General features: G+C 36.6%; 1 protein-coding gene, 1 long non-coding RNA gene and 1 pseudogene across 3 annotated transcripts; 1 reads left to right on the top strand and 2 right to left on the bottom strand.

Moving 5' to 3' along the window:
- Window positions 1-9,925: 9,925 nt before the first annotated feature.
- LOC147485717 (uncharacterized) lies at window positions 9,926-11,650 on the bottom strand. Of its 2 annotated transcripts, none has more exons than XR_015201786.1 (3): window positions 11,410-11,650; window positions 10,355-10,472; window positions 9,926-10,064 (listed from the first exon to the last, which is right to left on the bottom strand). It is a non-coding gene; the product is annotated as an uncharacterized LOC147485717 (long non-coding RNA). The 2 variants fall into 2 exon arrangements; XR_015201787.1 differs by lacking the exon at window positions 11,410-11,650 and adding an exon at window positions 10,928-11,380.
- A 228-nt stretch (window positions 11,651-11,878) lies between these two features.
- On the bottom strand, window positions 11,879-15,497 carry DHS (deoxyhypusine synthase). The gene is made up of 8 exons (XM_086572176.1): window positions 15,128-15,497; window positions 14,882-15,049; window positions 14,223-14,442; window positions 13,948-14,034; window positions 13,150-13,255; window positions 12,847-13,082; window positions 12,432-12,564; window positions 11,879-12,324 (listed from the first exon to the last, which is right to left on the bottom strand). Exons 3-7 carry the CDS (start codon window positions 14,295-14,297, stop codon window positions 12,496-12,498), a joined length of 573 nt encoding a protein of 190 aa, XP_086428302.1. The 5' UTR covers window positions 14,298-14,442; window positions 14,882-15,049; window positions 15,128-15,497; the 3' UTR covers window positions 11,879-12,324; window positions 12,432-12,495.
- Window positions 15,498-17,815: 2,318 nt separating this feature from the next.
- On the top strand, window positions 17,816-19,355 carry LOC147485715 (uncharacterized; annotated as a pseudogene).
- The last annotated feature ends 7,226 nt before the right edge of the window (window positions 19,356-26,581 follow it).

Raw genomic sequence — 26,581 nt, 5'->3', positions numbered from 1 at the left:
AAACAAAGTATGGGACTTAGTTGATCTACCTCCAAACAGAGATCTATTGGGAACAAGTGGGTTCTCAAGATCAAGAAAAATGCGGAAGGAACATAGACAAATTCAAAGCTAGGCTTGTTGCAAAAGGTTACACCCAAAAGAAGGAATAGACTATGAGGACACCTTCTCACCAAGAGTGAGATTTGCCTCCATACGCCTCCTCTTGTCAATGGTTGCCCATTTAGATTTAGAGCTTTACCGGATGGATGTCAAAACCGCTTTTCTCAATGGAGAATTACAAGAGGAAATCTATATGGATCAACCCACCGGTTTTTCAATCAAGGGTCGAACACAAAAAGTGTGTAAACCTAAATGATCCATATATGGTTTAAAAAAAGCCTCTAGACAGTGGAATCTGAGATTCCATGAAGCAATGCTTCAAGACAAATTCGAAATGGTAAATGAGGACCATCAAGATATGTCAAGACATCTAAAAATGGTTTTGTGATTCTATCTCTATATGTGGATGACATTTTGTTAGCAGTAACAATAAGGCATTGATAAATTCCACTAAGGAGTGGTTGTCATTAAACTTGAAATGAAGGACATGGGTGAAGCAAGTTATGTCTTAGGAGTTAAAATAACTTCGTGATCGCCCAAACGCTTGTTATCTTTGTCTCGGGGAGACATATATCAAGAAGGTTTTGGAAAGATTCAACATGACCGACAAGCAAGTGGATCTCCCAAGAAGTCTAGGAGAGTCTTTGAGTTCTAAAATGTCTCCCAAGAATCCCACAAACTCGTGGCTATGAAAAATGTACCATACTCAAGCCGCCATCCGGAAGCCTTATGTATGCAATGTTGGTACAAGGCCGACATCCGCTATGCAGTCAAGGTTAGTATCAAGGTTCCAAACAAATCCCGGGTCGCATTAATCGAAGGTCATCCAAGAAGATAATGAGGTATCTAAAAGGCACCGTGGACTACTCACTTGTCTACCAAGGGAAAGATCTTAAAGGCGATTGGGTACTCCGATGCCGAATCGGGGAGACCTTGATGAGAGGAAGTCAACTTCGGGATATACCTACATAATGAATGGAGGTGCTATATCCCCGAGCAAAGAAGAAGCAAACTTCCATAGCACTTTCAACTATGGAAGCCGAAAGTATATTGCATGTTGCTCGCCACACAGAGGCCGTGGTGGCTCGACGATTCATCAAACACTTGTCGGTGTTCTCAAGAGTCACTTTGAACCAGTTCACATCCGGATCGACAAAGATGGCTGCTCTTGCATATGCTAAAGATCCAAAGTACCATGGAAGAACCAAGCATATAGAGTTAAAATACCACTACGCATCGACAAATGATATCGAAAAAGAAAGTGGTTCTACAACATATATCCACCGATCGATGGTTCATGGGATCCACCGACCAAACCTATTCCAAAGGAACTCTTCCTTGCACATGTAAAAATGCTTGGGTTAAAGAGGATGTGATTATGTTAAGAACACTTTGATGGTTTAATGAATAAAAGTGCATTCTTTCCGGATCGATTGCATTCTCATTATAATCGCTTATCATCTCATATGTATGTCGATAGGGTTGGACCGGTTTCACTCACATGAACAGTCACTTCCATTTTAAACAAAGTGGGAGTTTAGCTTGACAAGTCACTAAACCTTATAGGAAGGGTGGACCTAGTGTCGAGTCATGCCCCTTCTTATAATTGGATAAGAAGAAACAGGAGCTTCATAGGGAAGATTCGTCTAAACCTACAAACGGTTGTTGCCAAGTGGGAGCATAGTATCCTTGGAATTGTCATTAGGGATGACAACACTTGCATGGTATGAGTGGACATACAGATATCTATTGTTGAGTAAACAAATTAGATACTCTTGCCATGACATGTTTTCACACAACATGTGTATAGTTGACCACCGAGAGCAAGAAAAGAAATATCCCTAAAATTCTTGCTATGTGAGCTCTATTGATATATTTTTGTTTAAAACATATCGAATGGTACCCTCCTTGAACTTTTGACCTTGTCAAGAAAATAAGAGGACTACTCAGTAACTTTGGTTTGCTCCCCACAAGCTCTTACTAAAAAGGCCGGATGCATCTTGGGAAGTTGGTAGAACTCGGCGACAATGACTTGCGTGCAAAAGGTAAAAGAACTGAAGGTTTATCACACAATCACTGGGATTCTACCTGGCCAGGACAATTGATGATAATTGTGAATCATGTGATACGTTTTTGACTTTATGGTGTGGACTCATAGGGATGAGTGCTATTTGTCAAAGTGATGAAACAAACAGATCTTGGGGTATACACACACTCCCCTGATATTAGGTTTTCGGATTCATCTTCTTTAAGATCACTTTCATGGTAGATCATCGTGCCGCGCTTTTCATTGCGACTTGCTACTTCACAGATATCATGATACGCGTGTGCTAGTCACACGAACCATTTGCCGTGTGGAGACACACAAATGGCTAAGCATTCTACTTAAATGCTTCTCTTAGAAACCTTCTTCGCCGTTGTGGGCGAGTGGGAGATGTTGGAAATAAGGTTGGATAGACGCCACCCAAGATAAGGATAAACCATCGAGTATAGGACTCTATCCTATCGATATTAGATGAGTATAAGATTCTATCCTATCGATATTAGATGAGTATATGACTCTATCCTATCCGATATTAGATGAGTATAGGACTCTATCCTATCGATATTAGATGAGTATATAACTCTATCCTATCCGATATTAGATGAGTATAGGACTCTATCCCCATCGATATTAGATGAGTATATAACTCTATCCTATCTGATATTAGATGAGTATAGGACTCTATCCTATCCAATATTGAGGAGGTGGGAACCTCTATAAATAGACCCCCCCACCTCTCACATATTAATCATCCGAACAACAAGAAAAGCTCTCTCTTTTAATGGCAGCCTCCAACGTTTTCTAAAGTAGAAGCCAGAATTTGTGGAGATTCCATAGGTGGTATCCTCCCCTAGCCATTGTCGAGTTCTTGGTTCTTGGTTCGTGAAAAAAGGTTGCTTCCCGCTAGGTGGTTGAACTTGACTCAAGCAAAGTTAAGAAGAAGAAGATCTTGAGTGTGTCAAGAACATCTTCTCCGTAGATCAAAGCTTGGAACTTCAAATTGAAAGTCCGTGACCAAGGTACGATCTTCTGTTTCCGCTGCGCTATTTTATGCATGTGGTATAACGTAATTGTATATATCATAGGAATCATGCATGAGATATCGATAAAAATCCAACAAGGACAACTTGTTGAAATGGGTACCCATGAGGAACTGTTAGCTATCGATGGCTTGTATGCAGAGTTACTTAAATGTGAAGAAGCCGCAAAGCTTTCCAAAAGGTATAACCAATGTATGTTTTACATTCAGCATTTTACTGCCTAAGTTATTGTCATGGAAGACAATTGATATGTTTTGGAAAGTCTGAAAAGAATTGTTAAATTGTTATCTGATTCAGCAATGCTACTAGAGATTCTCATTTCCTGCTCATGAGCTTCCCCGTGCACTAGTTTAGTTATTACCATATGCATGGTTCAGATGAAAGTTGCATCATTTGCAGTCCCTTTTGCCCTTTCATTTTTCATTTTTCATTTTTATTTATATATTTTTTTTTTATTTTTTTACCAAACTCTACATGTTAGGTGTGTTTGCTTGTTAGAAAATATTACATGCATACAAAACTTTTGATTAATTGATAACTCAAAATTATATCTATTTACCGAGGATTTTTTACACTTTAATGGGTTCTAGGGACATATATGTTTGACATACAAAATCACTCATCCGGACAACCACAGGATCTTGAAAGTTTAAAGGCTGAAAGATTGCCACTATTCAAGTAAAAATGGTGAATTCTTTGCTTTCTAATTCAGCTCAAGCCAAGCCAAGTGCACTTGAGTTTCTATAACAACTTCTAAGTCCTTGTTGTCTTTTGCTCCATGAAGCCTGGTGTTTTCAAAACTCACTTATTGTTTGGGGTTCAATTGGCCGGAGATGTGTTTGTTTATTATTTACAATGTATCATGGCCTGACATGGTATATATCCACATATACTTGTCTTGCACTTGAGCTTATTGCTTCCTTGGTTGCTAAATAATTCAATTAGAAATTCATATGTAGGGGCAAACTTAGCAGGGGTCCATTCTGTGTAGGTGTTGCACGATTGAAACTTGTTAAAGTTTCTTATATTCTAGATCTATTTAATACTAAATTGTGTTTTCCTCAATACTTATCTTCCTTAATCAATACATATTATTGGTTGCGCATTGTTTGTAAATGCTCACTCTGGAGTGTTCGTTAAGTTACATGATGTAAAGGAAAGTAGTGATAATTTTTGTGCCCACGGTTGTTGCAGGCCTTTGAATTGATTGATTTGGTTAGTAATGGGCTTATGCAATCCTACCTTAGCATCTTGCTAAGGACCAGGAGGACCAACCCCCACCATTTGGGCTATTTTGCAACCATTGGGATTTTTTCATTACCAACACATATACATCCGTTAGTTAATGGACCAACATTTAGTAACCGTTAGCAATACAAGTATCCGTTGGTAAATATTATGTAACGTTTCTTCTATATTTTCTAACGCTTGTGTATATGTTACAGAGTTGATAAACAAAAAGGGAAAATAATTAAATTGTCAAAAACAAAAATCACTTTGCTAAAAATATAACGAAAATTTAAGCGGGAAATAACGAAAATTTAAGTGGGATTTTTTTTGCTCTAGCCGCTCATCTAAACCCCAATGCCCTAAAAAGGAGAAATCAATAACAAGTGAATGAAAAGGAAAAAAGAGAAAACAGTGGAGTTTAAAGGTAAGCTATAAAGGTGTTGAGTTTAAAGTTATTGAAGCCCCATTAGAGGGAGAAATGCTAGTACGACAATCTCCCTTGTTTCTTTGACACATGCACACAGGTAAAGTGTAAACAATGCTTCTCACATGTAATTATTAGATATTATGCATGTTATTTTGATTATTATTAATAAAGTGTAAACAATGCTTCTCACATGCTCCAGCACGACACAAATTTGGGGTGAGAAAGTTGGAGCTCTAGCAGGGTATGTATGCATTGTTACGTGTACGTGTGTTTTCATTAGAATCCTTCCATTGACAAGACTTTGACTAACATGTTGTTTTAGCCTTCCTTGAATTTGTGGATAGAAGTTGTATTTTCCTTTGTCATGTATATAATAATTTTGTGCCACTCAATGCAAGATCTATGTGGCTTCAACCAAGCTTCTAGTCACCGTACAAGTTTCAGCTCGAGTTTAAGTGATTTTGATCATCTACTTCGGAAGGTTGAACCAGCTTATTCCTTTGTGGGAATGCACTATATTTTTGACACCTGTAAATCTTCAGGTGTTTTTCTGATTGATTTGGAAACTGTTAATTCTTTCATTGTCGATTTTTCTTAAGGTTGGATCATATGTGACGAGCAAGTTATTGTTTCAAACAATGCAAACTAATATGGTGTTATTTTCAGTGACGGTCTTGAAGTTTGGGCGCATGAGTTCGGATTTACTTGCATATGGTGCATCTGACGGAACCTTGACAGTTTGCAGCTCTCCCAGCCACCTTCAATCATCCTTCTAAAGATGTCACAGGTTGTACTAAGTAGTATTTTACTGATTTGGGAATTGTTTCTTTAATTTTATTTGAATATTTTAGAGGATCGGTTTATTTGTTTGTTTATATGTTCTGTTTTGTTTTCAAAAAGTGATATGGGGTTAGGAACTAATCAGGAAATTACAATCTAATATAGACCGTCCCTAAGGCATTTTCTACTATTAACAGCCTATGCCAACTCAGATAGACCTAAACACCTACAACTGCTATTTGCATGTCTTTCACAGACACATGTCGTCCATCTCGACCACACATCTGTACTCGTCAGTACATGTGTCACATCTGATGTACACTCTCAATGACTATAAAAGCCACCCTCTAAGAACTACATGTGGCTTGATTCCAATCTCACTAACAAAGTGCTAGAACTAAATCATCTCCTCATGTCATAATTTTTCTTTACTATACTTTCACCCCCTAATGCAGCATATTCATATTCTGCAAAATGAGTCGGAAATAAGAAATTGCCTTTTTAATGTATCATCTACTTCCAATTATTGAATAAAATTATATCGTCTTTGGAAGTTCTTTGCTGAAATAAAGTCTATGGTTCTGAAAATCTGAAATGAAGGCTGTATAGCTCGATCTTTAAGTTACTTGAAATATATTATTGTACTCCATCTTTACATTTTGTCTTTAGTTATTGGTTTCACATTTTTTTTTAGGTGTGAGTAAACTGTAAACACAAATAAACGTAGTTATCAAGTTAGTAACAGATGCCAATCATTCATTTTGATTAAGGTTTTAACATAATAGATTCCAGATTTCTTTCTTTGTAGTATAGTTGTATACTCGCTCGTGTAGTGTGTGTGAGAGAGAGACCATCAAAACAAATTATGATAAGTGGTGTTAACAGAACCAATATAACACTAGGCACTATCAATGGTGCAATGGTGTCTGTCTTTTTTTTCGCACACAAATAGAGATATTATTAGTAAGAATAAAAAAATGTTACATCGAGAGTAAAGATTAAAGCAATGGTGTCTGTCACCTTAGCATTAGCAATATAAATTGGGACTGGGTTGGTGGGCTATTTAAATGTGGGAATTGGGTTTGTGAGTTATTGTTACAAAACTCTGTCCTCTAGAATTGTTTTGAAACAAAATTGGGCTTTCTGCCCAATTTCTTCTCATACAATAGTTACAGAACGCCATTTCATTGGGAAATTAATTTTATTTATTATTTATTTTTTTTAATTTTTTTGGAATGACAAAATTCATGAACAAGATGATCCTCAAAATTCAGGACCTTTTTAGTGGAAGGAGCTGATCCAGAGTTCGAAACGCACTTGTGTTCAGCCTCATTGGGCACTCGTAATGTATACAATTATACAAGTAGAGTACAAATACTTAGGAGCCACCTAATCATATCCTGATGAGAGAAATACTTGTACATCACCCAGGCCTCGATATATAAAACTTGCATAGGCAGAGGCTGGGCGTGCACAGCACATGTGCCTACCATTTACTGTCACAAAGCAGAATAATGGTACAGGTCAACATTAAAATGGTATGAGAAAAATTAGAAAGAAAAAGAGATCAACATTATAGTGTTCGATACTAGTCATACATAAACTACGTTGTTGAATCAACCTTGTTCTTCTTGTTGTGAGCGGAATTGGTCAACATACGGTATCATTAAAAGTATAAGGCACAACCGATTGGACCCAAAGCGTACGGAGGATTTGGTTTTTGTCCATAGTAGTCTCCAACTGTTATCAAGAAATAATGGTGATGAATCAAGCATGGAAGGACCTACTGAATTGGAGATGGCTAATCTGAATTTCTTTGAGATGGTTCCTCCTCAAGATGAGGAGGAGACATCGACTCAATGAGAAATTCCTTCTCCTTTTTTAGAACTTTTTTGTCTGAGGTATATATTTTGATTTTTTGTAGAATATTAGAATGATAATAATGATAATATTAAATGTTTTAGTATCTAAAACAACTTTTTTGAACTGTTGCAGAGCAAATTTTTGTGTAGGAGAATTCTTTGACAAACTACACTTTGGTCATGAAAGATATGAGCTCTCTGTCTATTTTTTTTGGATGTGTGACACATTTTGGGCTACAAGATTAGCAGATTAGGTTACAGATTATTTACAACTTGTAATTCTCTTTGCTTGGATATTTTGCAACTTTGTAAGTTCCTCAACTTGTCAACTTTGTATGCTCATTTTATATTTCCTAGGTTACAATGTTACATTGACATGGGCATGCGTGTCGGTGTCCGACACGGATACGGGTGTCGGATACGACGAGCTGTGGGAGTTCGACACGAGAACACGGATAGAAATAATTAATTAATTTTTTAATAGATATAAAATTTATAAATTAGAAGTTTTTTCAAAAAATGAGAAAAACAGTGATAAATAGGGGAAAAAAGTATTGCATGCTACACAAATATTAAAGTGATAGAAATATAAAATGAGCATACAAAGTAGAAACCATGGACCAAAATATCGACGATATATCCGATATATCGCCGATATATATCGGTATTTTGGTACACCGACATCGATATTTCCGACATATATCCACCGAATATAGAACTCTTTTTTTTCCGATATATATCGAATTTCCGATATGAAACTTTATATCGCCGATATAATCGATATTTCGATATAATCGATATATATATCGGTTGACTTTTTGACCATTTTAAAATATAAATTCGATATTTCCAATATATTTCCGATATTTCCGATATTATATTTCCGATATATCCGATATTTCCGATATTTTAAATAGTTTGGACTGGTTACCAAAAAAAATGGATATATCCGAAATATCCGATATATCCGATATATATCGGTTTTTGGGTACACCGATATATTCGTCGATATCGATATTTTGGGCCTTGGTAGAAACAAGCAGTAAAAATGTGTACCCAAAATAATCCGTTTTGCTAAAAAAAAAAAAAAAAAAGTCAAATTTGGGTTCTCATTGCCAAACGCGTGTCCCTTTTCCCCAAACCTCAAAAGCACCCACCTTTCTTTCCATCTCTTATTAGCGGGAAAAAAAAAAAATCTTCCCATCTCATCTTATTAACATTAACACGGAGAATTGTAAAGACTTCTTTAAATATGTTTCTCTAGATTATTCTCATTTTCTTTTCATGGCTGATGCTTAAAACAATATGTTGCTTCTTAATTCTCTGAAAGGGAAATAAAAAGATGAAAGGGGAGGGAGAGAGAGAGACGAAGGGAAGATGCACAACTTGAAAAAGATCAGACCCTGGAAGCAAGAGTTGGAGTCTTAAAGTCTCAGATATGGAATTTTTTTTCTTTTTCTTTCCCCTCATTCTTTCTTCTTAGCGAAATTCAGGGGTTTGTTTTTTATTTTGTTTGTGACTTTTTTCTAATTCATGTCCGATTTTTTTTGCAAAAGAGAATATTGGTGCTATATTTTTGGCAGCATTTCATGGTGCTATTACCTAAAAAGTTGGCTTCTTTTGTTTTCCTCCCGATTTAATTGGAGACAAAATTTTCTTTACTCGTGGTCTGCCAAATTTCCCAGCATTTAACTGTGTTGACACACATTTTTTTGAGATATTGCTATGTCCATATAATCTAGGTATCCACGTGTCTGTGTCGGACACATATTTTATGTAACATACTTCAATTTTTGATATTTCGCCATGTCGGACACTTCATATCCGTGTCGAACGTGTCAATGTAACTTAGGTTTTAAGCTTCTTTTACGTAAGAGTCCGTGTACATCATGTGCTAGGTTGTGTTTTTTCACATCCTGATACTTAGTTGTGCCAATCCTTAATTATGTCTTACAAGACGCAAAACTTAAATGTGCTTTAACTAACAAAAATCAAAAAGAAAAGTTTAAACAAAAAGAAAAGAAAAACCCACATGTCAGTGCTGCTCAACATGGGTACCCATGTCATGCCCCATTGAGGTAAGAAATCATCGCCAAGGAACATATATCCATTATTATCTTCATCACGGGCAATACAATGGCCTACCACATTGCGAATAATCCCTTGACTAGCCAATTCATTAAGTCCAAGAATTCCATCTGTCCTAGCAGGAGAGACTGATAATTGGCCTTGATCACCTAAAGAAGCATTACAAAGTTATCGCTTAAAAAATATTTTATGAGATGTGAAACAAACGAAACTTGGCACTGAAGGTATAAGACGGACACTTTATTATGGTCCATACGACCATTCCCGAAAACAAACTTTGGCTTTGAGAATGTTCCATTTGCAATCATTAGCTGAAGCTCATCCGTAGCGAGAATACCCATGGACGAGCTATGATCTGCATACTCTATCTCATAGTCGCATTGTTGGCAAGACTCACAGTAGCCGTGCTTTTGACTACTATCCAGCTCTTTACATAGCGAATCCTTTGAAGTGACAATACCCTTTTTAGTGGGCTTGTATAGAGGATGTGGTCCCTACATTAGTTATACTTGTCAGCTTATAATACTAGGATTTGATAAATTAGACAAAGGATTGTACAATATTCATAATGGGAGCATCAAATATAATACATTAAGAGAAACTAGAGACGTATACGTTCATTCAAAATATACATTTATACAAAAAGACTTGTGCAATTCGCAATACGGCAATTTACTGATCATTTGGTGTATAGAACACATGTTCATCACTTCATTTGACTGACACTAAACCTAAACACATCTTTTGTTGAAAAGCTTGATTAATAACAAAACTGATAAATTACCTTTGCACAGCTGGTGCACGGAGCGTCACATTGAATCCAAGTTAAGTCACTTCCAGTGTCCATGTCAAGATGATAAGGCCTTGGAGGATTTCCAACAAGAATAGATACATAGTACAGTCTGTAGAAGTCCAAGAAACATAATCTTCAGTAAGTTATTGGAACTATAAATTTACTCAATGTAGATATACCACTAACAACTAGTATATTGCAAAGCAGTGAAAGCGAACGGAGCTGCAGGAGAGAGAGAGAGAGTGCAGTTTTGGGTGGGCGAAGAAGAAGGAGAGAAAGATAGATTCTGGGCGGAGAGAGAGATATTGGAGAAAAGAAAGAGTGTTTGCAAAGAAGATGAGGAGAATATGAAGACAAATAGAAACCTACCAAATAGAATTTTGGGCCACATGCCCCCCTCCCCCTATTATACTGCAAAACAGTGGGAGTGGGAGTGAACGGAGCTGCAGAGTGAGAGAGAGACCGCCGGCTTTGGGTGGGTAAAGAAGGAGAGAGAGATATTGGAGAGAAGAAAAAATGTTTGGCGAAGCAGATAAGAACAGAGAATGACTGACAGAAACCTACCAAATAGAATTTTGGGCCACCTGCCCCTCTCAGCCTAGATCATTTGCTCTGTTCACTTGATTATCATCATTTATGCAGAACAAAATTCTCAATTCAAATGAACGAATCACACAAAGTATATCAAAAACGAAAACATCCCAGTCAAATATATATACGGGAGGAAAAGAGAAAATATATATACATTTTGAAATGTAAAATGGTATTCACCATGGTATTAAAACAAAAAATTAAATGGGGGATTCAAATTTAATCGCGATGATTTTGCTAAAATGTTATGAAGCATTTGACTTGTTACTGTTGCTGTTAAGATTTAAGAACTTGTTAATAACTTGTCATAACAATAACATGAACTCAGTTTTGCAATCATTTGTGCCGCAGATCCGACTTAGAAAACAGGCGAAAGTTTGTGACTCACCCGAAACAAATTAGAAGATAACAAGAAAAAATTCAATAAAATGTTTTAAGAAATATGGAAATATTACCAGGAAGTTGTATTTCAAGAGTATTTGCTCTGTCACCCAATTAGCAATGGGTTGGAAATTTTCATATGAACGTGGATGAGTATATTGTGCCTTTGAGTCCATGACAGAAAATAGTCCCCTTCAAATAGTTAAGTTTATGTGAATTTGTTTTAGTATGATAGGGAGAGGCCACTGGCGGGTACATACATAAGCAAGCAAAACTACAATTTGATATCTTTCCTTTCAATGACTCAATGAGGACTTGCTCCGTTTTGGACTTCTAAGAGATTGGTTGTTTTGGAGAAATGAGAATAATTCCTTCTCACTTTATTAGGATTTCGGTTGATGATATTCCTTTTAAGAGACACGGATCATCTCCTTCATGGGGCAAACTCAAAATCCTTTTGTTTAGTTTAAAATATTTAGATTCCTTATCATACACAGTATGGACGCACGGTTGGCACTTTGCAGTGTCAAAATTTTGGAAATATTTCTGCTCAGTCAAATTTCCTCTTACCAATTAGAATAACCAACTTACATGAATTGTCCAAGAGTTAAAAGTTACTAGTCCTACTAAACAGGAGATCTAGAACCAAAGCACCATAAAAACAAAGCAGGAGCTCAATATATTCAAACAACGGACAACAAAATAGTAAATGGCTAAATAAATACGACAGGAACTTGGTGAACTTAGTATGACATGTGCTCTAATGCAGTTAAAGGATGTCAAATAATTTCCTTTGGACCCTGCTAAATAGAATCAGTAATAATAGCAACTCGACATCACTCGAAAATTTTGTCTTGGAACCAGTGATCTAAAAATTTCACTCTTGTTCCGTCTGAAATTGTTGAGGTCAGGAAGGATGACAATCCCATCATTTAACTGATTTAAGTCAAGTCTTTTCTTCCCGTCAATCCCAGTTGCTAAGGACTACTCTGCAAGAAAGTATCAACCAAGATTATCTTTGAAACAACTTTCTAGATATTATAATGACACCTACCTACATTACCATGTTGCTATACATCAGCCAGATAAAATTTACCTTTTTTATACTTCAGGGTCAGCTGTTTTCTTTACAAGATGAATGTCATAATTAGGCTTCAAGGTTAAATGCATTTTTGAGCAAATGTTTCTGCAACCAGTAAAGGGAAGGCAATAGTTGCATCACAATGTACCTGCTCAACACCACAGAAGATATCACAACCAGCACGTTGACAACCAGCTAAGAACTTCCCCAAAAAGGAATAATCTTTAACATTCGATAGAGTTGTGGAAAAATTTAGAGCAGTTTCAATGAGGTGTTGGGCCATGTTTCGTAACAATGCACATGCATAATTTTCTCCAAAGAAACAGAACAGCAAACAAATGTGTGTGAGTGAAACCAACATGTAAACTAAGTATTCAAACAATTAAGAATTTTATATATAAAAATGAGCTTAGACCAACAGAAGGTGTACTTTAACTGTCTTGGCAGATCCTCGTAGTTTTCCCCATGATACAGCCTCATCAGGTTGCGCTCCAGAATCACTCCCATCAAACTCTTGTGCTGTGTTTATGAAGACAGCATAATCTGCACCGTTGCGCATCATATTGGCATTACATATATGATGCTTAGGTAATCCTCCACCAAGAATGATCATGCCTGTCTTCCTATGATTTGCATGGACCGCTTCCCCATTCATGGCTCTTATATCTGTCAAAAAGTTATGTGTAAGATTTCAGAAAACGTATTTGATTACAGTGGGAACCAATGTACTTACCTTGCACAATGTCAATAACCAAACCAGGATTGCGGAAGGAATGGAAGTATAACATATCCCCCAACGAACCGTCTATCAAGCTCGGGCAGAAAACTGGAATACCATTCTGGTGAAGTTTCAACATGGAATATTATTATAAAACGATAAGTAAATAAGAAAATCAATCTCCAGCAAAAAATTTCAATAAATGAGTGGACATTAGGGGAAAAACACAAACGCCAACTTAGCTTTTGAAAAAAGCAAAAAGTTATCTAAACAAGAGGGGATATCACTAGTTAATTAGAAGTCAAATTACCAAACAACAACAAAAAAAAACGACATACATATCATATTAGATGAAGCTGGTGATACATAAAATAGAATGTTGAGGTATGAATGAGACAATTCAACTATGTTAAATGGACACGCCATATTTCAAAAATAATCTGTGTCGGATACGTTTCCACGGTCCGTGTCGGAGACATACGGACACATATTGCGTGTGATATACCTCAGTTTTTAATATTTCGCTATGTCAGGCACTCTGTATCCGTGTCAGATACGGACACGCGTATCCGTGTCAATGTAACTTAGCAATTCAGTAGAGGAAAAGACTAAACTTAATCATGAGTAGCAAACTCAACTTCTCACTTTAATTAGTATAGATATGCACACTTCTACATAACACCATGACAAAAGTATTACATTTTAAGAAAAAATCTAATGTTCAAAAAGAAAATTTTATTCTGTAAATCCCAAACTTCCAATTAAATTTGTTTCACATAATTGTTATGAAGCTTCCCCAAGTGGTATATTTACCTTGTACGCCCAGTAGAGATATGAACTTTCATCATTTATTTCTTTCCCCAAACGAGCGATGACCTTGGAGGGGGTCCAAAGTAGTTTCTGTAGAGAAAAGAAACGAAGTCGTGTTATTACAAAACAAATTTATGTAGTATAATAAAGTGTCGTGCAGTGTACATATAATAAGGATGGTATTGAGAGAGAGCATAAGGCTGAATTGATGACAATACTAACAACTCAACATCCATTAGTTGTAGAAAGAAGTCAGCTAGAAATTAAGTAACACTTACCTCTGTTTTTTGCTCTTCTAACATCTGATCAAAAAATTGGGATAATCCAATCCTCAAATTTGCAGTAGTTGTCATTTGGCACCAACAAGTTCCCAATACGATTTAATCCTTTTGAACGTAAATGAGCTCCATCTAGATTAAAATCACCCTTATATGTGTGAGCAAGACATTTAATAAGGTCCTCCTCAATACCACCAGCGGTTGTAACCACTACTTCCACCTAAAACCAAAGTCCAAAGTAATTCAGCTTCCTCGTCTTTGGTGATAAAAGTAAAACAAGGAACAGAATAAATTTTTTGTAAGCTCTTGATTTGTGAAAAAACATGAGCAATATGAATATAAAATATCACTAAGATCATATTTAAACGGTTATAGCTGCACATGCTCTTCAAGCTTCAAGAACCATTTATGTTTCCTAGCTATCACGTGTTATTAGCTCCATTATACCAACTTCTATTATACATTTGCACATCCAAATTTATTCTTTTACATCTCACATGTTAACTTATCACACAGTAATGTTTACCATAAACTCTTTCCAATGTTTTAACAACAACATTTTCTTATATTTGCCAAATGTTTTGTTAAAAATCACCCAACGACAACTCGAAACTATAAATTAAATTGTACATAAATAGCTTGTTGTATTTTGAACTTACCATACGATGCTGAACAAGATAACGAACGATATCACGAACACCAGAAGAAATAAGATTTGAAGTAAAGCCCAAGAATATTTTACACTTTGTAGACTCTCTAAACTTCGTATCTCTCTCTTCTTCACTACAACCTTCCACCAAAGCTTCATCTGAAAGTCTCCAACTAATCTAAACAAACACAAAAAAAAAAGATTATAACTTTACACTAAAAACAAAAAACAAAAAATACCCATTAAAGAAAAATACCATTTCATTGACTACTTCAATTGCATCACCAAGAATAGAAGCTTGGAAACCAGTTGACACCATTGATTTGAGAAGCTGAGAGTAGTTAACCCCTTTGTTGAAATCATAACCTTGTATCTTTTGATATTTTCCTTCGAGTGTTTCTGATTCTTTGAACACTGTTGAGTGTACTGAGTCCATTACTTTTGAGGTTTCTCCTTCTTTTGATGTTTCTCCCATCTTTTTTTTCACTGTCAAGAACAAAGTGAGGTTTTAGGCCGAGTCCAATGGCTCAGGGGCAGTTCCGTCGGTTTAAAATTTTACTTTTTCATTTTGCGCCAGATGAAGTGGCGTAGTTTGTTATGGGAAAACATTAGACTCAGTCTTAGGTGAAAATTAGTTTTGAAGGGGCATACATTGAACATGAAACATACGATTCCACTTTAGCCACTTCTTTTTTTTTTTGTCAATAGTAAGGTTGCGTTTGTTTTAAGGGCCTGTTTGTTAAATTTTAACTATGGAAAGGAAAAAAATGGAAACAGAAAATTATTAAACAGCTTTTAAAATTTATACATGTTTTTTTTTCCTTTCCTTTCCTCAAAATTTTTAGGCCTGGACCATGAACTCAAAACCATTTCCATAGTTTTGTTTCCGTACGGAAAACAGCCTTTCCTTTCCATGGGCAAACAAACAACTAAAAAACTACGGAAAAGTAGACCACACCTCTTTTCCTTTCCTTTTCCTAGCCTTTCCTCAAGAAAAACATGCCCAAATAGCGAAAACTAATGGAAAGGAAAGGAAAGGAAAAAAAGTATGAGGTAGTCTACTTTTTCCATAAGTTTTATGTGTTTGTTTGCTATGGAAAAAAAATAGTTTTTCTCATGTGGAAACAAAACTATAGAATGGAAAAACTTTTGATTCCAATGGTCAACCCACGGATTCGAGAGGAAAGGAAAAAGAAAATGGTTGTTTTATTTTCCTTTATTTAGTTTTCGAATAACAAACATGAAATGGAAAAGGAAATAGGAAAGTGAAAAAGAACAACATTAATAAACACATTTCATTCCCATTTTCCTTTCCTTTCTTTAGTATTTGCATAACAAACATGGTTTATTTCATCCATTTTACCAAACATAAAATACCAAAATTTAGTTTCCATTCTATTCTATTCCAAAGTGACTATTCTATAGTTTTATTTTCCTTTTCTTAACTAAGTACGTTAACAAACGCACCCTAAATATATAAGAAACAATTAGATACGACCCGTGCAGAGTGTCTATATTTTTCACAAACAATATAGTAGCTCATACATATTCATGTTTGAAGTCGAAATGCTTGATCAAGTTTAGTCTTAGGAATTTGAGATGGTCGTATATGAAACTAAAGTAGTAGAATTGGTGAATTACATCGAATCTATCGTACAACTGTGATGAGTAGTCATTTAGCTCAGCTCTTTCAAGTTTCAACAAACACAAATATAGGAAACACAATTGCTCATAACAAAACTTGTCACAAGATAGGCTTTTGGTTTTTAAGTTTGATCGAGCCGTGGTCTACTTCAAACAAGTCCTTTTATGAAACATAACAGAACAATTGCAAAAGAGGTTGGCAAAAAGAAAACAAACCAAAAACAACCACACACAAAAACTGATAATAAAGACTGACTAAGAACCTTAAAAAAAAAGGATTGATTATTGGCTTCACTTACTTTGGTTCAAATTCTTTAGAAAAGTCATATTCAGTTATTCACTTTTTTTGAGTTTGCAGTTTAATAGTTTAATCGTCAGGATATAATAAAGCCTGAAGTGCTTCATGAAAATTCTTTTAAAATACAAATTTAGAAAATACATACATTTATTGGTTTTAACAAAATAATTTTGTGCTTTAAAAGAATTTTCATGAAACAATTCAGGCTTTATTATCCCTCCTGGCGATTGAATTATTAAACTGCAAACTCTAAAGAAGTGATTAACTGAATATGGCTTTTCTAAAGAACTTGAACCAAAATAAATGAAACCAATAAGCAATCCATTTTTTTAAGGTTCTTATTACTCAGTCTTTATTATCAATTTTTGTGCGTGTGGTTGTTTTTTGTTATGTTTCATGAAAGGACTTGTTTGAACTTTGGAATAGACCACGACTCTATCAATTTTAAAAACCAAAAGCCTGATTTGTAACATTGCGAACATTAAGGGACAAGTAACAGCATGTCCAAAGTCTAACGATGAAGATAAAGCCAAATGTAAAGCTGCACTAGAAGGAGCAAAAGTTAAGAAGGGTAAGAAAGACCAGCACATTGCAGAAGTTCAAATTATTGATGAAAAAGATGACGAGGTAGTGTCGAGAAAGAGGCCACATACTCTAGGGCCTATGGATAAGTTTGCATCCGCTATCACTCATGATTCCTCAATTGATTCAAGAAAAAAGATGCGCCAACAAAATATTAATGATGCACTTTGGAAGGAAAGAACTCATAGCGTGCATCAATATTTGTCTCGATGGGTGTATGAAACCGGTATTGTTTTTCATGCTATTGACAATGATAGCTTCAAAAGATTTGTTGAAGCGGTTGGTCAATTTGGCCCAGGTTACCTACCTCCAAGCCAATACCAGTTGAGGGAGCCATTGTCTGGAGAATTTATTTTTTCTTATGTTGATAAGTGTATTGAAGAAATTGGGGCAGAAAATGTAGTTCAAGTTGTGACCGACAATGCTTCTAACAATATGGCCGCGGCGGTTTTATTGAGGAACAAGAGACCACACTTGTTTTGGAGTTCATGTGCCACTCACACATTGAACCTTATGCTTGAAGGGATTGGAAAGCTACCAAGGTTCAAAGAAGTGATTGATAAGGCAAAGGCGTTCACTATCTTCATTTATTCACATCATAAAACATTGTCGATGATGAGGAAAGCTACAAAAAAAAAAAAAAGACATAGTGAGGCCGGGAGTTACTAGATTTGCAACTTCTTTCCTGACTTTGCAAAGTTTGATGGATAAAAAAGAGAAGTTGAAAACTATGTTTACTAGTGATGAATGGGGAGAGTGCAAAGGGGAAAATGACATATTCCACCGTGTTAAGTATGGCTTTTTGGAATGGGGTAACACTATGCTTGAAAGTATTTGCTCCTTTAGTGAAAGTGTTTCGCATTGCTGACGGAGATAAGCCATCTATGGGCTTTTTACATGGTGAACTAAAACAAGCAGAGAAAGATATCAAAGAGACATTCAAAAATGTGGCGGCTAACTATAATCCAGTCATAGATATTATCGAAGAAAAAGGTGTTGGTCGACTTGACAGTCCATTGCATTTGGCTGCCTACCGTTTGAATCCTTATTACTACTTTAAAGATCAAGATATAGGAAAGGATCCAATTGTCATGAACGGGATTTTTCTTTGTATAGAGGAGCACTTCTTCCATGGTGACTTTGATATGCAAAATAAAGTCACAAATGATGAGTTATTGGTGTATAAGAAAAAAGAAGGTACATTTGGTAGACCCTTGGCCGCGGTGAGATGTGCCAATAATGATGATAAGTATGATCCAGGTAAGATATTCATTACTTAGTTACTCATTTCCATTCCGTCTGATATTATTTAATACTAAGTAACACACTAACACTATTTATATTTATGTTTATTGCCTTATCTATTGACTAGTTGGATGGTGGTCTAACTATGACAATCATACTCCAAACTTGCAAATAATGGCTTCAAGGATCCTCTCACTGACTACAAGTTCATCGGGATGCGAGAGAAATTGAAGCGCTTTTGAGGGGGTAAGTACTAACTAGAAAGTTTGTAGTAAGTAGTTAAATAAATAAAACTAAGAGAGTCAGAGTATTAATAGTATTTTAACTTCCATTTTCTTTTATGTAGATACATACAAAGAAAAGAAATAGACTTGATGCAGCAAGGTTGGAACATCTAGTCTATGTCCAATTTAATGCCAAACTCATCGACAAGAATAGGAAAGAAAAAGAAGAAGAGGTAGATGTATTACTTGCTAGTGAAGCTAGTAAGGCACAAGGATGGATTGTTCATGGTGGGGATGATGAAGAAGTTGATCCCGGTTCGGGATTTACAGGTGGTATGGTTGGAGAATCATCAAGAGCGAATAATGTTAGAGAGCTTCATGAAGAAGATTTTGTGTCGGATGAGGAGAGCGAGGATGAGAGAGATGAAGAGTATGAGTTTGAATCTGATGGAGAGAGAGTGATGGAAAGATATGGAGAGGAAGAATTGTAGACCTATTGGAGTAGTTCAGAAGTCATAATGTTATCTTTTTGTATATTTATTTGGATTATTTTGATCTTATATCATTTTGTTTGAATTATGACCATTAGGAGACATGCTATGATTTTACTTAACTTTCATGGTTGGATTACTATTATTATATATATATATATAACAATAATAATAATAATAATAATAATAATAATTAAAAAAAACCACCTAGCGCCTAGCCCGTCTAGGCACCGCCTAGAAGGCTTAGGTGCTAGGCGCTCTTCCACTGCCCGACTACCGCCTAGCGTTTTTTAGAACACTGGTTTTTCCAGGTAATGAGACATCTAGACGTGGAAGGAGTTTTGATGACATAAGAAGGTCCCGGATATCTAATTTATCTTGATTTTGTACAACAAAATAAAATAAATAAATAAATGGCAACTTATTGATGTAATATTGCATTTTTCAGTTAGGGCATCTACAATGGGGTGTAAACCATATATAGTGGAAATTTTACACCCCAAATATTAGAAAACTCTTTCCAATGGGGTGTTATACCGTAGGTAATAGAGTATTAGTTGATATAGAGGGTGGAGAATCCCCCTCTCGCTATCAACTAATAAAAAGCCCGGCGACACTCGAACTAACGTCTGAGTAAAATAATTTTCGGACGTCATTTGGAGTGATGTTTCAACTATTGCAACTCAAACGTTACTTCAAGTGACGTTCCTGCTGTAACGGGCAAAAAATGATTTTTTTCCCAATTTCAAGTGCATAAACACTGGTTAGTTTTGTTTCTATTATTTTCCATTATAATTCTCTCCCAAGCTTTTTTTTTTTTTTTTTTTTTTTTTTATTTAAAAATTTTATTGATAATGATAAAGAATTTTACAAATAATTAGGACATCGTCTGCAACAAGTCAAGCCCAAGAAGTCCTTTCTCAATAGCAAATCCTATTCTTCTAAAAACAAACTCGTTAGAACCAAATTGTCATAACATTATTTTCCCATAACTTTCTCAAGTCTCTTGAGAAGCTCAACAGATTTGTTCCAAGAAACCCGAAAAGTGTCCGAAACTAAACGGAATGAAACAATGCCGGTTAGCCGTCGCAAGCTTCCTCATGCTTCTCCATCTTCCCCGCCACTGCTCTTTAGCTGCTCCCCGCCTCAAAGACTCCATTCCCAAGCCCTACCAACGGAGAGGCTCCAGTTACATCAACACATGCATGTCTCCCCTCGGACCAAATCAGATATCAATATATCCGCAGGTCGGTGTGGATCTTCCCTCATTCGGATCGGTGAGAAAATTCACGGGGAGCTTCCTTCTTCACTTGTACCCGATACTCCAAAATGCATCACATACATTTTTTTTTTTTTATCTAGTCAATGGATTCTCTACCTCAAGATGAAATTTCTCCAACACCCGCCAATGGAAAAAAAAGAAACCTATCGAATTTCACCATTAGTGAAGGTGTGAAACTTTGTGGAAGTTGGTTAACAATTGGAGAAGATGGGATTGTAGGTGTGGGGCAAACTTCGGGTAATTATTGGCAACGAATAACAAATGAGTTTAAATTGCGCAATCCCGGCACTCCACGCACCTTAGAATCAATCAAAGCGCATTGACAAATAATTAACAAGGTGTGAGCAAATTTGTTTGCTATATAACACAATTGGAGAACAATCGTCCTAGTGGGACTAGTATACAAGATATGGTAACTCTATTTTGTTGGTTAATGATTGATTAACTCTAATTTATTTTTAATTATTCCTCTTAATTATTATTTTTTCTTTTTACTTTTATAACTTTTTTTTTAGATGGTTAGATCAAGAGTAGCTTACCAAGATCAAGAAGGTAGCCCTTTTCCTTTTGACCATTGCTATCTTATGCTTAAAAATACCCCCAAGTGGCATAGGTCAATGGAAACAAAGACAAAACCAAAAACTTCAAAGAAAATTCAAGGTGAGGGGTCATCGAATGTTAATGATTTTAGATGAAGATGTTAATGCATCTACTATGACAACTAGTGATCTTATACGACCGGATGGCGTGAAGAAGCAAAAAGAGAGAAAAAGGGGAGCTAGTGAAGCAGCAAAAGTGGTTGAGGGGTTTGTTAGCCGTGTTGAGTTGAGAATGGAAAAGCAAGACAAACTCTTGGAAACACAACTTCAATCTAAGCTAGGATCGTGACCAAGAGTTGAAGAACAAAAAAATTGAAGCTATGGAAAGAAGAGAAGAAGCTAAAATTATGGTAATGGATCTTTCGGTTCTTCCGGATTTTCGATGTGAATACTTCAAAGCAAAATAAGCCGAGATTTACAAAAAGTGGAAAGTAGACAATTGAACACATTATTCTTCAACTAAAGTTTCAATACGGTGTGCATATCAATGAAGTAGCAAAAAAAAAAACAAAATGATGATTGAGAAATGCTACGAAATATCACTTTGAAGAAGTCATAAAGACCGCTCCAGTGTCCTAATTTCTTTTATAGGAGAGCAAGTCAACTTGGCAAATTCTTAGTGATATCTTGTCAAGCAAAACAGTCCAATCCAAGTTATTGAATTCCTTCCCTCTGCACATTCTCATTGCCTTATCTTTCCTCTTGTTTCCGTCTCACTCTTCTCTCACTTCTATAATGTTTGCACCAATTAATTCTCCTTCAAACCCTTGTCTAATTACTTCACTCAAACATGGTGACCCAGTTCGGGGTTGCACTTACTTCTCCTCGTTTACTCTTTTCTCCTCCCTCCAAATCCTTCTTCTCCCTTTCATCATCATCTTATTATTCACCAACTTGTTCAAATATTCACTTCAATCCATTTGTCCAACTTATTAATCACAAACTATCACCTCAGCATCAGGTTTTCATTATTTCCCCTAAAGCCACTGAGCAACAACAAGGTTAATTTCTTATGTTGTCTAGTATATATAATATATCATTTCGGTAATTCGATATATTTACTTCAATTGTAGATATTATTTTCAGGTCAGGTAAAAGAAGATGAGATTTTTGACAATAACATCATGCCATATTGTAGCATTGAGAAACAGAATAAATCATTGGGGGAGCTTGAGCAAGAGTTTTTTCTAGCACCACAAGCACTTACTCTAATAATTCTTTTAATTCCTCTTATGATTATTATTGTCTGTACTTAGCTTCGGTTTTCATAGATTCTATACATAGAAATTTGAAGAACGAGATTCCGACAAACATAAATACAATCTCATGCTACATTAACATCAATTAAAATCAATACACATGATCTTCTGTTTAAATGTTGTCAAAAAATCATATTTCATAAATATGAATGTATATAATTAAGTACCATTTTTTACCACTAGCCATTACTAGGCCAATTAGTCAGCCTAAGATTCACAAACTGTCAAATCTTGTTTGCTCCACCCCTGATTCCCTGAATCCTGCTTTCTCCATGACCCAATCACCTCAGAGCGTGAATACTGAAACCCAAAGACACATAATAGAAGGAAAAAAAAAGGAATCAACTCTAGTTATTTTTAGTTTCCATGGTGTAAAGTTCAACTAAAATAATAACAGAACTAACCAAAAAAGTAAAATATAGTCTAAGTTACTATTTTCTCATCAAAACAACCAATCAAATAACATAATCAATCAACAACCTAGTAACAGAATGTATAATCAAAGACAAAAACTAGCAAAAACTCCCTAGAAAAAAGAATCATTTGTTCAAGAGTACCATTGATAGGTATGCGAAAACAGAGTCGGAAATCCCAGTTGTAGAGTTATTCTTTGAAGAAGAAGAAGAACCACCCTTTGGTCCAAAAACCTCATTAGATATTGAAGAACCAGTTTGAAGGTGAAGAAGAAGAAGAAGCAGTTTGGAATAGCTTCTTTGATTCGTTCAGGTTCAATTTTAGAAATGGAAACCCATTTTTCGTCGACAAAATTATGAGACTATCTCTTAAAATCTTTTTCTTTCAGTTCTACCCTCCTGTTCTTCCGGTTCTACCCTCCCATTGTGTGGCTAGAAATCGTGCACACCAAAACTTTCGGTACATCTCGCGCACCGTAGATTTAGCAATTTTTTTTCCTATTTTCATTTTTGTCACTGTTTTCAATAAAAGAGAGGAGAGCATTCAATGCTAATTAGTCCACAATATACTAGGTAGCGATTTCATAATCTGACGCGCGACTAGCTAGACCATTATAAGAATCAGAATAAAGGCTTTAATATCATTTTTCTTGTATAGTAAATAATCTAACATACTTCACTTGCACAAAGTCATCATGCGGTCTTGCCACACGCCCAGAAAACTAACTGACATAAAGTCATCCATCCTGTAGATGTTGGTTATTTTGGGACTACGACCTGATAATTTGTTGGATAGGGAATGACTGCACTCTTCTTGGGATAAGAGTTGCCTACATATCAAGTTTCTCGAGGTAAACTTGAATCAAGTCTTACATAGTTCATATCTCTCTATTTATAGATGTGTGCTTGAACCGTTATGGATTACAGATCCACCTTGTGTGCTATCTTGATGATTCGCCATTAATGTGTTGTTACAAAGTTAATGTTTCTTTGATTGTGACGTTGATTGAGCTCCAAGATTGTGCTAGTTGATATCTTTTCATAAATGGCTGTAACTGCTGCTGGTGACGACCTGGGTGTTGGGTCGTTGGTACGATCTGATGTTGTGGGGCGAAATGGGCGAAGAAGGCGATCCGCCATGTGGACACGTGCTTTGTAGTGTAGAACGGAGGGTACTTACACATCCCCCTTTATTTTTTATTCGTTCATTAGACAGCTGTTGCGTGGAAGGAGAACTGTTAAAAAGTAAAGTTTGAAAGCACGTGTCTGACAGCTGTTTTGTTTTGAATTTAGGTTTGATGGGAATGTCTGCGAATGTTTTGAGCTGTTGTACCGGCTTGGATTAATTCGTGGGCCCGGAGTTACGACGATTTGTGGGCGAGTAATGATTTAGGTTTTAGGAATACGAAATGTTTTGATTGTCTCGAGGTGTCTGGGCAGTTGATGGGTTTTTGACTTGTAAAAGCTTTTTGTTTGTTCACTTTTCAACCAAAGAGAAAAAAAGGAAAAATCCAAAACGAAAGAAAAGGAAAGAAAGCAAAGAAAGCAAAGAAAAACTTCTCATCCCTTGCCATAAGGTTCGTGTTTTCAACTTAGAAATTTGAGCTTTCTTTCTTTCTTTGATTGTGCAATGTCTATGACTAGTGATAGCTTGAGTGGTGAGGTTGAAGTTGGTAAATGGAGAGAAAGAACGGTAAATGACGAAGAAGTTGAGGAGAGGATTCGTAGTGGTGATGAGGCTTCATCGTCTTCCTTGTTGGAGACGGTGGATGAGAGGAAGCCTAAGTCGGTGGATTGTTATGCCGCTTTGAAGGAGGAGTTTGGTTGAGTGGAATCCGATCTGTTTGTGTACGATCTGGCTGGGGAGAAGAATTTGTATATTAACGACTACGTTCCTTAGGGTGGAGGAGTAGTTATTTGTTATGGGCAAATGAAGGAAGGGATGGGATGAAACTTTTTCCCGCCTTCTTGTGGAGGTTTTGAATTTTTTGGGGAAAGCCCCTTGTCAACTCGTGGGGAACAGTTGGAGGATTCTCCATGTGTTGGATTTGTTGAATGACAGGGGCTACAACAACTGTTTAAATGATGTGACAGAGCACTTTGTTGTGAGGAGGTCGGGTGCTATGAACTTTAGTTTTCATGTTTATAAGGGGAAGTCTCCTGTTATTGTCGGGGTGAGTAAGGAGGAATGAGGGCGTAAGCCGTTGTTGGTTGTAGATAGATATTTCCCGCCTGGTTTGGAGATTGATAAACGTGTTGTACAATTTCCTGGTAGGTCGTTGGTTGTAGGTCATAATATGTATGGTAAATTATAATTTGGACGTTTTGATTTATTTGGTTTGTTTTTGCAGAGATTACAATCCGTTTTCGTACGAAGAACGGTGTTATTAAAAGGTTTGCTTGTTTGAGCTTGGAGGAGAAACAAGCTTTGTTGGGGAGGTTGCGCATTATTTTAAAAGGCATGGAGGGAAGAAAATCAACCGTAAAAGGTTGAAGCAAAAAGCTAGGGCTCACAAGGTAGTGGTTGAACTTTCTGATTATAGCTCGGAATCTGCCATGGAGAGGGAGAGTCAAAAGAAGGCACCTGTTTCTGGAATGAAAAGGAGTGGAGGTGCTTGTGGATGACCGCTCACGGTGGAGCTAGGGCGTCGGTCACAACACCGCTTCCGGGCGCCGTGAGGGGCGGGCCGGAGGGGTGACGCCTTCCAGACATCCTGAGTTAGGTGACGCAAATCGTTTGTTATCCCAACGTTATGAGTTGGGTGATGCAAATGGTTTGACACCCCAACATTTTGAGCTGGGGGATGGAGGGCGCTCTGCGTCCAACCGCTTCTCCTCTGGTGATGCAGATTGTTCTGCATCCAACTACTTCTCCTTAGAAGATGTGGGTGTTGGGAGTGGCAATGTTGGTGGAGTGGGTGATGCTCCCACTTCGTTCTGGAAGCCTAATCTGAAAAGGCATTTCGAAGTGGTTGAGTTGGAGGGGGCTAAGAAGGCCCGAATTGAGTCTGAAGACCGACCTGGTACTGTTGAAGGTTGTTCGTCTTCAGGTCGGGTTCATCTGAAGAAGATGAACCTGATTGATTTGGCTGTTGATGCTGGGGTGGCTGAGGCCCGTGGAAAGAATAAAGTTGGTGAGGCTGAGCCTGTTGCTGAGCAGGGCAAGGGGTCAAGAAGTACGGACGTGCTTGAACCGTTATGGATTGCAGATCCACCTTGTGTGCTATCTTGATGATTCGTCATTAATGTGTTGTTACAAAGTTAATGTTTTATTGATTGTGACGTTGATTGAGCTCCAAGATTATGCTAGTTGATATCTTTCCATGAATGACTGTAACTGTTGCTGGTGACGACCTGGGTGTTGGGTCGTTGGTACGATATGATGTTGTGGGACGAGTTGAAATAAGACGTCCTTCCATGTGGACACGTGCTCTCTAGTGTAGAACGGAGAGTACTTACACATCCCATAAAATATACTATAGATTTATTAGTATAGCTCATACTACCATTGGGGCACTCTCTCAAATTGGATGTGTCAAATATAGATTATAACACAGTCATTTGGGATGCTAAAAACAATGAGCATCAAAAATTCAAAATTGAGTACTGAAATCATTTATTAAAAAAATCAGTGAAATGCACATATGCTTGCAAAATTTCACGATATTACATA

Source organism: Coptis chinensis, chromosome 7, assembly GCF_015680905.1.
Source record: "Coptis chinensis isolate HL-2020 chromosome 7, ASM1568090v1, whole genome shotgun sequence".
Classification (NCBI taxonomy): domain Eukaryota; kingdom Viridiplantae; phylum Streptophyta; class Magnoliopsida; order Ranunculales; family Ranunculaceae; genus Coptis; species Coptis chinensis.
The sequence above is the reverse complement of the archived record's forward strand: the minus strand, read 5'-3'. Positions and strand labels throughout refer to the sequence as shown.

Excerpts from the sequence above, each read along its gene's own strand:
- DHS (XM_086572176.1), bottom strand. The coding sequence starts at position 14,297 with ATGACAACTACTGCAAATTTGAGGATTGGATTATCCCAATTTTTTGAT. Across the intron at positions 13,083-13,149 it reads GGTTATTGACATTGTGCAAG|ATATAAGAGCCATGAATGGG; the intron begins GTAAGTACATTG and ends ACTTTTTGACAG. Across the intron at positions 12,565-12,846 it reads GATCTGCCAAGACAGTTAAA|GTACATTGTGATGCAACTAT; the intron begins GTACACCTTCTG and ends GGTGTTGAGCAG.